A 13,867-nucleotide genomic window follows, 5' to 3' on the forward strand; every position below is an offset into this window, starting at 1 on the left:
GCCCAGGCATCTCTCTTCTCTCTTTACACTCTCTGTTAGTGACCTTACCAACTCCCATGATTTTAATTATAATCTCTATGCAGGTAACTCAAAAATCTATATGTCTAACCCCACTTTTGTTCTCAAGCTTTAGTCTCACACCACCAGCCAACTAATGGGTATTTCAAAATGGATGTCCTAGACACATCTCAAAATCAAAAGTTATGGTAGATTAAAGATTGAGGCTGGAATCAGGAAGAAACAAGTTTAAATCCAGCCTCAGATACTTATTACCCTGTGTGACTTTGGGCAAGTCACTTAAAAAGAACCCTCTTCTCTGCCTCAGTTTCCTCAACTGTAAAATAAGGATAATATTAGAAGCTACTTCACAAGGTTGTGAGGCTCAAATATTTGTAAAGCACTTAGCACAAAGCATGGCACATAGTAGGTATTTAATAACCTCTGTTCTCTTCCCCCTTTTCTTCTCTTCAACATGTCCCAAACATAAATTATTATTTTACCTTTCCTCCCAAACCCATCCTTCTTCAAAGCTTCCTTAGGTCTGCCAAAGGCACCACTATTCTTCCAGTCTACCAAGTCCTTAACCTCCCGGTCATGCAGGACTCCTCAATCTCTCTCATTCCATATATCCTAAGAGTTGCCAAATCTTTCTGTATCTTCATCCATATCTCTCATATCTGAGCCCTTCTCCCTCTTCTCATAGCCATCCCTTAATTCAGGCTCTTCTCACAGAAATTATTGCAACATCCCCCTAGTCAGTTTCCTGACCTTGAATCTCTGTTCACTCCAGTCTATTCTCCACGCTACTATGAAAGTCATTTTTCTCAAACTCTGATCTAGCCATGCATCTCTCCTACTCAATAAAATTCAGTAGCTTCCTATTGCCTCTAGCATAAAAATATAAACTACTTGATTTAGCTTTTACAGTCCTTCACAAACTGCCTCCAAACTACCTTTTCAGGCTTTGTGTACATAGCTTCTCCAATATTCTGAGAACCAAGTAAACTAATTTTTTTCTGTTCTTCATATGTTTCTATTTCCTATCTCCATGCCTTTGCACTGGCTCTACTGTTCACCTCCTCCTTCTCTTGCAGCTCATGGAACACCTCTTTTGCCTTCAAGATGCCTCTTGAGAACCTACCTCATCTACTCTTTACCCCTATTAAAGAGAGTGTCCTCTCTAACTTGTATTTTTAAAAATTATTTGTCCTCTCTCTCTGAATACAGATTGATAGATACAGATAGATAGATATAGACAGTTATATATAGATATGTATATATTATTGTGCATATACTAATATACAATGTGAAGCAGCCAACGCATAAAGATAGCGACCTAGTCTTGGAACAAGAAAGCTCTCCTCTTGCGACAGATACCTTCTGTGAGATGCTGGGAGATCACATCTCCTCTCTTTGCTCTAAGAAACTCTTCAGGACTATAAATTTCAGAGACTTCTCTGATTTTTACTGGAATAAGAAATCTCATCATAGAGAATTCTTTATCAATGAAATCATAGACAAGTTCCTGTCTCTATGTGCATATATATGCACTGTCTTTCCCATTGGAAAGTAAGCTCTTGGTGAGGAGGGATTTTCCATTCTTCATACTTGTATCCCCAACACTAGCACCTTGCCTGTCAAACAGGTAGCATTTAATAAATGCTTGTTTGCATAGATTGCCTTCCATTGCAGCAAGACAATTCCTTCACCTCTTGTAATCTCCGGGTTCCTTTAGGACTATCTACTACCTCCAAGGTGAGGCTCCTACTCATTTGCAGGAGTAAATTGATTGTTTTGTGTTTATTTATCTATAGACATACTTTGCCTCTCAATAGAATTTGAGCACTTTGAGGGTAAAGATCATTTTGATTTTGTTGTTGTTTTTGTTTGGTTTTGGAGGTTTTTTTGTTTTTGTTATTTTGCCTAACTTTTTGTTCCTTGAATTGCCCTGAAATGGACAGGCATAGAAGAGACCCAAGATTCTCAAGAATCATGCCAGTGGAACATAAACTCTAGGAGGTTCCAACAAACTGAGAAGGTTTCTTTATTCCATTTTATTTTTAGTTTCAAATTCTTTCTCTCTTTCCATATCCTCCCTTATCCATTGAGAAAGAAAAAACATTTCCACTTTAATAACCATAAGGTTTTAAAAACAGACTCTATGTATAACTTCCAAAGACTTGTCTGCTTACTATGAAGAGGGGAAGGAAACAAGCATTTATTAAAGGCCTACTATGTGCCAAGAGCTATGCCAGTCATTTTACAAATATCTCATTTATAAAGTGAGGCTTATATCCAAAGTCATCACCAACTGATAGATGTTCTGAGTCAGAGGAAACTGTGAAACATTTGTATGTGGCAAGGAAAACAGGATTGCCAGAAGTTGTTCATCTGTAAGTTTCTCATGGATACAGGAAGTGAGATAAACCTATTCATATTAGTGTTTAGAGTATATACTCTTAAAAGCGTGTGTGTGTGTGTGTGTGTGTGTGTGTGTGAGAGAGAGAGAGAGAGAGAGAGAGAGAGAGAGAGAGTGATAATAAAGGGAAATATAAATCTATATACATGGAATTGAGGTAAATTTTTAACACAGGAGAGTAAAGGCAGCATATGTATTATATGTGCTAATAATATACAATTAATATGCCATCTACATTATATATGCACGGACCTATTTGCTAAGATGAAATTAATCAGGCACGCCTATAACCAGGTACGTGTGTACATGTGTTTCATCCAGGAGGAAGTTAGAAAGGGAAGAAAGAAAGAAAGGAAGCATATATTCTGGACCTGTAACTCCAATTGTCAAAAACAAATTTTGAAACCGTCTAAAGTTTCTGCTGTCCCCTCTTGCTGTTAAACAAGCTCATGACACATGAGTGTGTCTTCTCCAAGTCTTTATTTCCCATAACTAATCCGCTGAGCTTCAATATTTGGGATTTTTGAATTTGAGGATGTCATACTCTTTGAAGCTGGTACTTTATCATAATGAAACAGCAATCTCACATCAAAAAAAAATGTACTGCTAACTTGACAGGAAAGTTAAAAATGAAATTCCCAATAACTGTCTTCTCTAAAATATGACATTTCACATTTATAATGCTCTTTAAGTCTCACATTTTGAATTGAGAAGCTCAAAGAGTCATGGGAATTAAAGAAAAACAAGGCAAGAAGGCAGGGCAATGGGGGAAAGGATGTTAGGTATATTCTCTTTTATTTTAATTAACATTATGAATGAAACTTTTAGTTACAATCTTTAGGAAAATATTCTATATAAAAAGTTAGTTTTACATTTCATCTCAGTATGTATTGGACACCTATGTGATATAAGTAGACAATTTTATATATGTATATTACTAATTTTAAGGGACTCAAGTGGTTCTCTATTGCCCCTAGGATCAAATATAAACTCAGTTTCCTTTTAAAGCCCTTGACAACCTGGTCCTAACGTATCTTTTTTAGAGCTTTTCAGAGTTGCTTATCCACCTTTGGTATCCATCTTCACCTAACTCTCACCTGTGGCTCCAAGGAGCTATAACTTGGTCAATAGCCACACCCTGATAAACTGTCTCAGTAGATAGACTAAACCAGGTTGAGGGTAACTGACAGATCTCAAACCTGTTGGTAAGTTGGGGGCAGGGTGTCTACTTTAAGCATGTGAAGGCTTTCCACAGTGGAATTGACAGATGAGAACAATTTGTTCCAATGGCCATCAAAGGGGGCCTAAAAACACTGTGGAATGCTTAGAGTTTGGTCAGATACCAAGATGCCAAAATCATCCACTGCATCCTGGGCCATCACCAGTCATCTTGACTTTTGTCTTACCACTGGACTTCAATGACTTCAATAAGGCTGACGAGTTTGCTCAACTCTGCCTCACTTAAATCCAATTTACACACAAGTGAGCACATCACTCAGGATGAACAACAGCGATAATATATACGTGTATCTTTCTTGTCTCTCTAATTAGAATGTAACCTCTTTAAGAGTAGAGATCATGTCATTCTTTGTATATGTATTCTTAGAACCTATCAAAGTGCCTGCCATGTAGCAGGTGTTTATAAACACAAGCTGATTAATTATGTTAGGCATTGATGGGGTTACAAAGATGAATGAGACATTCCCTGAGCTCGTGAAGTTTTTGATCTCTTGAGAAAGGTAAGACACATATACAAATAACCAATATGGTAGGTACACTATCCAAGTGTAATGAAAGGGTCAAAATGTTATGAGTTGAACCACAGGAAAGAAAGGTCACTTCTGCCTTGGTGGGAGAGTGGGAGGCCAGTTCTAGTTTTTCCACATGATCCTTTGAAAAAGTTTTTCAAAAGATATGAGAAGTATTTGGAAGAGATGTTCTATTATTCCATGGGAATCTTCCTACGCCCTCTAGGAGGGAATAAGTCATCAGAATTATACATTTCAGAAGCCCAAAGAAAGACAGAGCCTAGGAATTTAATTTTTTTCCTACTACTGTCTTCAAAGAAGAGAAACTGAATTCCTTGCTACTCAGTTTTAGGCTGAATGTCTACATTTGCTAATGCCTAAAGACATGTCTGAGTTCAACAATATTATTCTTCAACTACCAAGAAAAAAATGGGCTTCATCTAGGTGCTTTTCACAAAATTCTCATTTGTGAAAATTAGAGAGCAAAAGTATTTAAAGATTTTAGTTTGCAAGCCCTTGTGTGAAACAGGCAGAAATGGGATTTCCCAACACAAACCTCTAGGGCATTTTCGAAAAATTCAGAAGTCAGTTTCAGGAGCTCTCTTCTCCTTTCCAGGACAGTGACCAAGGCTGTCCAAGCATCTCCCAGAGTCTCAGCCATGGCCTCATAGACTTGATGCTGGTCCTTGTTCTCTTCTGCTGCCTTGTCTGCCTCCTGTAATAGGTCCCATACTCGATTTTCCAAAGCCTGAACCAGGAGAAAAAATAAGATAATTAAAAATAAAGTAACCTTGAACAAGAATACAGGTCAAATCTGACTTGCTTCACAAGTTTCAGAATTTTATTAATGTGAACTCCCTTTAATGAGGCACATCACAACTCCTCAACTTGTTGAAGATGACCCTCCTACTTTCTGTGGATGATCATTTCACCTCCTGGTGGTCAACTTACTGGAGATGAACCACTGCACACCCCTTTACTCCAAAAAGTCATTGTGGCCCAGATGTGGCTCTGGACTATTACAGCCTATGCTAATGGAACATAGGGTCTAAAAGACCCTACCAAGGTGGAGAGGTCTGGGTCTTTATGTTTATCATCCAAAGAGCATCTCTATTGAGTTTGAAGTTGACTGGCTAAACATTTTTGTACGTGAACATTTGAACAAATATGTTCTGAATAACTTTCTTGCCTTCATCATGAAAAGGAACACAGATGTAAAGTAAGCAGAAGCAAGAAAATGTTGACTATAACAATATAAATGGAAATAACCACAACAGATAAATTGAAAAAGACTGTGACATTAGAATGACCAGGTTGCTCTGAAGAAGAGAAATGGTGACATAATTCCTTCCTTTCTTTGCAGAGATAGGGGACTATGGGTATATAGTGCTACATATACTATAAGACTTAATTAATATATTAATTATTAATATATAATATATATATAGCTATATATATATTATATATATATATAATATATAATTAATATATTGGCTAGATGTCACAATGGATAGAACACTGAACTTGGAGTCAGAAAGGCCTGAATTCAAATCCAGCCCCAAAACATCTACTGACTTTGTGACTTAACTTTGTATGCCTTGGCTTATTTATCTGTAAAATGGGGAAATAAGATCACCCATCTTTCAGGATCATCATGACAGTCCGATGAGATATTTCTAAATAGCTTTGTGACTTCAAAGCTCTATGTAAATGCAATTGGTATTATTCGCTTTGTTGAATTCCTAACCCCCTCATTCCCCTTTGTTTTTTATTCTTTTCATAAAGCAAGGTTTTCTAGATGGAAAAAGGGAAGGGGTATACCGAGAAATTGTTATATAAAAATAAAAAGTTTTTAATAATTTAAAAAATATGGAAATGAAACATGAGGTCAAGTCCTGACTTCTGACTCTTACTTGGCAGATAGATGATACAATTTATAGACTACTAGACCTGGAATCAGAAAGACTGAATTCAAATCCAGTCTTGGACACTTACTAGTTATAGATGACCTTGCACAAGTCACTTAACCTTTACCTGCCTCAGTTGTTTCATCTATAAAATGGGGAAAATAATAATACTTACCCCCCAGGTTTATTTTTAAGATAAAATGAGGTAATATTTGTAAAGCACTAGAGAAATGCCAGTTATTTTATTGTTATATTATTTTTAATTAGAGAAAAAACAATCATACTACCTGGGTGACTATTGGCAAGTCAAGTAATATTTCAATGTTTGAGGCAACTCAACTCTCTAAGATACTGTAGTATGGTTGACATGAAAATCTGCCATAATGGTCTGTTAATTTTTTTTTAAATATGTCATTGTATTGTTAATGTATTTTTGCTTAATTTGAAGATCTTTGCCACCCAGTAATAGGCCTATGTGGCCTGCTGAAATCACATTGAAGCCTAAGTCACATGTGGTAGAAGGAGCTTGCTGAACAGCTGGAACAGGAAGGGTGGAAAAGAGCTGGGAGGAAGTTGGGGTGGAAGAGAGAGAGAACACAGAAAGGCACAACTAGTCTTGTGAGTCTTTGATTGTGGGAAGGCCGTGGGGGAATGGGGGAGGGGTTAAGGGGTAGGCTTGGTAAGGCCTAAGTAAGGCTTGGGAATGGCATTATCCCTTGTAATGCTAATGTTTATTGACTACTTGGTTACTATAATGGATTTAGCTTTCTGGTATTGGGATTCACCTTTTTGGTGTCTGAAAAAATGTTTTCCTTCTGCCTTCTTTATGCAGAGTCTGTTATACTTTGAGATTCAGAACAATGCTAGCATATTCATAGTTGCCATCAGTACTTGAATCTTGCCTTGGTGATACAGTCAGTGGGAGTTCAATAATATTTTTCTTAAACATACAACTATGAGACAGAAGTCAGGTTTTAGAAACTGAGTCAGCTTTTTCAAGGTCTTCTGTTACCCTGCTCTAATTCTCCAATAACATGCTCAGATACCATACTAGGGTACAATCCACTGATGAGTAAAGAACCATGTATTTAGTGCTTACTATGTGCCAGGTAGTATAGATGCAAAGACAAAAATTAAATTCAAGATGGAAAAGTATTTCAAATGAGTGTGGTAGAGTAGAAAGTACATTTGACTTAAAACAAGAATACTTGAGTTCAAGTCCCATTTATTAGCTTGAAACCTAGAATAAAGCATTTACCTAGCCCTTCCATTTCTTCCCTTGTAAACAAGGGATAATAATACACTATCATCTCACAGGACTGTTATGACAATATAAAGGGATAATACATATAAGATGCTTTAACCATAAAGTGCCATTTAATCTTTAAAGAACAAATTTATAAATCAACTCTTCTAACCCCAAGTTATATTAGACTGGACACTATACAAATATTTCCAATGTCCTTGGCTAATCTATCTGGCATCCAATGCATTCTCTTGACTGGTAAAGGAGGGTAATAAAAACTAATCATGAGAGTTTTTCAATCATTAATATGAATACCTGAATAACTTATCTAGAATGTAAATGCTATTCATAGCTAACTCAAATCAGATTGTGCTACAGATTAGGTTGAACACTGAAGCTCTCTGAGGAAGTCTGTTCAATAGGTGCTCTGTTCGCTGCAGCATTCAGGCTGAACTATGTAATCACAACACCCAAACTACCATGAGAGTCAGATCCATAGCGTAATGCTTGCCTTACTTTGTCATAAGAGAGGATAATTTCTGGGCTATTTCCTCTTCCTGTGACATTCTTCAGATTATCTGGAGGGTTGATTAATTTTGTCCTGTACATGTTTTTCATCTTTTACTCTTTATCATGAAAATGGATTAACTTAGTTACAATTTCTTTTTACATTTGCAGGTGCTATTTCAAGAATGTTTAATGAGAAGAGAAATCCATATTAGATACTTTAATATTCCAGGATAACTCAGTCTCCTGACACCAATTGTATTAAGGATTGAAAACAGGAAAACAGGAAAATCTCATGACAGAGATGGAATAAGAAATAATAGAGAATGAATTCAATATAAGGCTAAGCAGAGGATAGTAATCACCAGGCCTGTTACAGCTACTGCTCCATGTTCTATACGAAGGTGATAGGATTAATCTGCATATAAGGTAAAAATGTCTGTTTCTGAAGGGATGCTGTGGGAAATATTTTTTCATACACATAAACCCTCTAGCCTTAATAAGTTTTAAATGGCTCTGCTTAGTTTGCTATAGTGTATTCCAAATTGGGGTCATGGAGGTGTCCTGGAAGATACTGGAAGCTAGAATCATGATAGTATCACCTGTTTGCTTACATTAGGTCTTCTATCTCAGAGGTTTCAAAGCAAGTTCCTTGGAGGACTGGTAGTCTGACAAAGTGCTTTAGGTATTTTGTGAACTAATGACCTCTTGTAATATTCATGATAATAGTATTGCAACATTGAAATTTTTATTTCTGACATGATTAATAATGGATTGGTGGAATTAAATTTGGGGAGAGAGACCAGCAAAGATAGTATAGAAAAAGGAAGCAATGTGAGTCATCTCTATACCACAGCTACTCCAGCAAAGATTGAGGAAGAATGCTAGAGCAAATGATCATTGGAAAAATCCAAGGAGAAAGAATGGGTGCCTTTTCCTGGTCCAGACTGGCACAGAAAAACAACCAGACCTCTGTGGGCATTGGTAGAGTATGGACCAGAGGAAAGCCTGAAATTCAATTGCTATGATTCTGCCAAGCCAAGGGGTGGTAACCAGCTGCTGTCTTCTACAGTTCCAAGTAGGAGTATGAACTTACTAGGGAAAAATGAACTTTTAATGAAATAAACGATTTCCAAGTTTTCCTGATGAAAAGACTAAAGCTAAGTAAAAACTTCAAACTGCTAACACTGCAATCATTGAGAGATATAAAAAGGTAAATACATTTGGTCAATTCAAGGGGTCCATACAAGGAAGAAGTGTACATTCTAATAGAGAAAAAAGAAACAAATATTACCTCAGAACCCTAATGTTATTAATAGTCATGGAAGTTACATAAGGCAGAGGGACTGGGATTGGTTTTGTTATGCTTTGATGCTCTTGAGAGACAAAAATGGTGGGAACAGGAATAGAGGACAGGAGTAGAAATTTTTATTTCACATAATTTGAGTACTTAAGGACACTATACAAATATGGAGATGGGAGTGAGGAGAGTGGATGTCACTTGAACCTCACTTTCATCTGAAATATACAAAGAATAGAACATATGTACATATGTACATACACACACAGAATTTCATGAAGAGACACATCCAGTACAAAAGTTGTATTAGAAGAAAAGAAAGGAGAGAATAAGAGGGAGAGTAAACTTGTGGAAGGATTGTTCAGAAACAAAACCAACTCCAGTCTTGGAGGGAATGTTTAAAAGGAAAAAAAAAAGGCATGAACCTTTGATCTGAGACTGAGCAAGGGAAAGAGAAGAGGGAAGTGGAGGGAAGCAGATAATATCATTTTAATGTTAACTTATTAATACTGATTACACTCCTCCCTCCCTTCTTTACAAAGAAGGACTCATGTCACAAAGAAAAAAACTGGAAGAGAACAGAATGGAGGGAAACATAATTTTAAAAATTACTATGAATGGGTTGAATTCACTCATAAAATGGAAGAGGACAGAATGGATTAGAAAATAAAATCCAAAAAACATTAAAACAAAGGTCTAGAAGAAAAATCTATTATGTTTCCATTGAACTCATAAAAGCAAATTAAATATCCTATTTGACAATACAATCAAAATTATATTTAATAAATTGCCTTTAAAGAAGGGCTAAAAGAGACTACATAACTTAATCCTAGGAAACTGATACTTTAAATAACAAAACATAGAGATGATACATAATTTCATAAAAGATAACATCAATGAGATAACATAATAAAAGTTATGAAATGAAAATTTTAAAGTACATTGAACTGATAAAACTAAATTTAGATAAACCACAAAAAGATAAATCAATCTGTTTTGTAAAAAGAAAGAGATAAGCCAGATTTCTATGTCAAAAATGAAAAAAAAATTCATAATAAATGAAGAAAAAAAGGAAATCATCAGAAACCATGTTGCCAAATTATATTCCAACAAAACTAATGAATGTTTTTTTTAATTTAAAATATCCAGGTTATCAGGACAAAAAAATGGAGAACTTAAATCGCCCAATCTCAAGGAAACAAATTAAATAAGCCAAAAATAAAATCCCTAAAAAATTCTAGACCATTTGGATTTACAAGCAAATTCTAACAAATTTCAATATTACATAAACTGTTTGCAAAAATAGAAGAAAAGGTCCTACAAGATTATTTCTGTAATTCAAATATTGGCTTGACACCTAAATAAAATAGTCAAAACAGATAGATAAAATTATAGACCAATGTCACTAATGGACATTGATTGAAAATTTTTAAATAAAATATTAACAGCAACATATTAAAAAGTCTGCACATTATGATGATGCTGGATTTATACCAGGAACGCATGGGTGACTCCATATTAAAAAACACAAACATATTACAATATTATTAGCAAAAGTCATCTCAAAAGAGACATAAGAAGCTGGGTTTTTTTCAATTTTTTTTGGAGAGGGGAAGGCAAGGCAATTGGGGTTAAGTGAATTGCCCAAGTTGCACAGCTGGTTAAGTGTGTCAAGTCTCTGAGGCCAGATTTGAATTCAGGTCCTCCTAACTCCAGGGCTGGCACTACGCACTGCACTACCTAGCTGCCCCCATAACAACCTTTTACCAAAATACATTATCCATTTCTTTTTAAAACACTCAAACACATAGGAATAAATGGATCTTTCCTTAGTATGATAAACAGTAGCCATCTAAAACTAAGAGCCAACAGTATAAATAGTTGTGATATACTAGAGGCCTTTCCAATAAGATTGAGATGAAGGAAAGATGTCCATTATCTCCACTACTAATGGCATAGAGCTAAAAGTTCTAAGTAGAAAAATAAAACAGAAAAAGAAATTGAGGGAATAGGCTTAGGCAAAGAGGAAACCAAACAAACTTTAGAGAGTCAATTAAAAATTCAACTGAAACTCTATAGGGGGATATAAAAATAAACATACAAATCATCATCCTTTCTGCATATTAACAACAAAAACTCTGGGGAAATGATAGGAAGAGAAATTCTACTCAAAATAACCATAGAATATATAAAAAATTTTGGAGACTCTACCTATTAAGATATATGTAAGATCTATAAGAATATAGCAAAGAAATACTATTTTACAAAAATAAAAATAAACTTGAAAATAATTAGAAATATATTAATTGTTCATGTTTGGCCTGGACCAATGTAATAAAAAATGACAATTTTATCTATTAATTTACTTCAATTCATTTCAGTAACACTTCTTAATTGCTATAGTCTCTATCTCAATAAGCTTTCAGTCTAATGAAAGAAGACAATATACAAGAGAAAGGTGAAAAGCTGACAGGGAGGGAAAGGGAGGAAAATCCACCAATTTTCATTATATGAAAGTAAAATATGTTTTTGTGAAACAAAATTAATGTAGTTAACACTAGAAGAGAAATAGTAAACTGGGGTTGGGGGGAATTTTTGCTGTAAGTTTCTCTTATAAAGATGTCATTTCTACTATATAAGGACTTTATATATACATACATACACATGTATGTATATATAATGAGTTATTATACATATATATACACATACACACATAAATATATACATATAAGAATAGGAGGTATTCCCCAAAAGATTTATGGTCAAATTAGGTGGTTCTCAAGAGGTGGTTCTCAAAGAAAGACAATTGAATTATTAATAGCTACATGAAAAAAATGCTCCAGATCATTAAAAACAACATAAATACAAATTTAAACAAATCCTAGGCTCTACCACATGCCATCAGATTGGCAAAAAATGACAAAATTAAAAAAGAAAATTGCTGAAGAAGCTACAGGAAAACATAACACACTGGCTTACCATTGGTGAAGCTAAGATCTGGTACAAATGTTCAGAAAAGGAATTTGGAACTGTACTTAGAAAGTTACTAAATTTTGTGTATCTTGGACCCAGTAATACTATTAATAAGGTTATAATTTTTTTAAAAAATCAAAGAAAGAAAAAAAGGACCGATAAGTTAAAAATATCTTTTTGTGTTAGCACAGAACTGGAATCTAAAGGGGTGCCCATCAATTAGGTAATTGCTGCACAAATTAAGGCACATGAATGTAATGGAACATTATTATACCATAAGAAAAGACAAAGAGGCTAAGTCTTCTGGGAGGATTTGTATGAAATGCTGAGTGAAATTAAGAGCCACCGAAATAATTTATACAATAATAATACTACAAAGAAAAACAATTAAGAAAGAACAGCCAGATCTACACCATGCCTAACCACGATTCCAGAGGACTGATGATGAATATCAAATAGCTTCTTCCTGACAAAGGTGATGAACTCAAAGTATGGAGTAAGACATACATTTCTGAACATGTTTAACGCGGGGATTTGTTTTGCTTTCGTACACATGTTTAAACACAAGGGACACATAAATAAATACTCTTTACAAAACTGAGATCTAGATAGAGAAAGAAAAACAATTCTTTTCATGCTATGATCCAGACCAAACAGGAGCAATTAATATCTTTCCCATGTAATTGCTTATGTTCAGTGTGGACCACATAATAAAAATTAAAATGCTACCTGAGGTAATTTACTTATGCAGTGCCATATCAATCAAAATAAAAAAGGACTATTTTTCTTTCAATTTAGACTGTCGGGAATAAAAGTCAGAGGGGGATGGAAGAAGCAAGTTTATAGCAGGTCAGGTAGTGATAACCACAGCTAGTGATTATCAACATTTTACCAGTGAAGAAGCTAGATAGAACTAGAATGACTAGGTCAACCTCCCAAGGTTACAGGCTTTGTTAGTGGCAGAATCAGGTCTAGAATCCAGGTCCGCTAATGAATGTATATTGTCAAACTACAGTTTCTTAACCCTTTGTAGCCAGTACTTTTATAAGCTAAATGATTGATAAATTGACTAAATTCATGGAAATGTGTAAAGCTAAGTGATCCCCTCTGGAATCTATAACATAGGCATTAGTTAGTACTCTGGTTTTGTCCAGCACAAGGTATAAAAATTAACTCTTGGGTTAGAATAATCTAAAAAAAAAAAAGTCTCTATAGTCTTCATACAGTGTAAGCAATAACCCTTATAGCTTCTATAAATTAAAGATGAGAGAAGGCTAATATTTTAAAACGGAATACAGATGTAGAGGGTTCATCTTCAATAGTCACTACCAGGTCTGAAACATATTTTTTAAAGGCAACTCATCATTGAACCAGATTTTGTTTTTCTTCCTTTTTTACTTATTTTTTTCACCTTTGTAATCAAGTATCTGAATGCCTATAAAAACAGATCATTATGCCAAACTGTATTTGTTGAGATAAATTTTATGAACATTTAAGATTTAATATTATAATCCAGAAATGCAGTAGAAATGATGAAAATCTCTGCTGTGGAAAGTTCAGATTCCAGCATTTTACATTCCATGTCAAACAGCCAGACCAAATATGGACCATAAATTTGTGAAATGGCTGCTTAGATGAAGATGGAGCATTCTGGGATTTGTAGTTCCCCTGGGCTGGTTCCCATATTAATGATGAGGAAGAATACAATCTATTCAGTTTTCATGTTTCCCATGGGCATCCCTACTAAGAATACTAAAATGAAAGAAC

The 13,867-nt window shown here is 35.0% G+C and overlaps 1 protein-coding gene across 7 annotated transcripts in view; it reads right to left on the reverse strand.

The window, feature by feature from the left end:
• Positions 1–13,867, reverse strand: part of CCDC141 (coiled-coil domain containing 141) — a 284,155-nt gene that overhangs the window by 233,570 nt on the left and 36,718 nt on the right. For all 7 annotated transcript variants that reach the window (XM_072612514.1, XM_072612510.1, XM_072612511.1 and 4 more), the window contains exon 4: positions 4,724–4,915. In XM_072612514.1, the coding sequence (XP_072468615.1) occupies positions 4,724–4,915 (192 nt within the window). The remainder of the gene's footprint in view (positions 1–4,723; positions 4,916–13,867) is intronic.

Source organism: Notamacropus eugenii, chromosome 5 (genome assembly GCF_028372415.1).
Source record: "Notamacropus eugenii isolate mMacEug1 chromosome 5, mMacEug1.pri_v2, whole genome shotgun sequence".
NCBI classification, from domain to species: Eukaryota; Metazoa; Chordata; class Mammalia; order Diprotodontia; family Macropodidae; genus Notamacropus; species Notamacropus eugenii.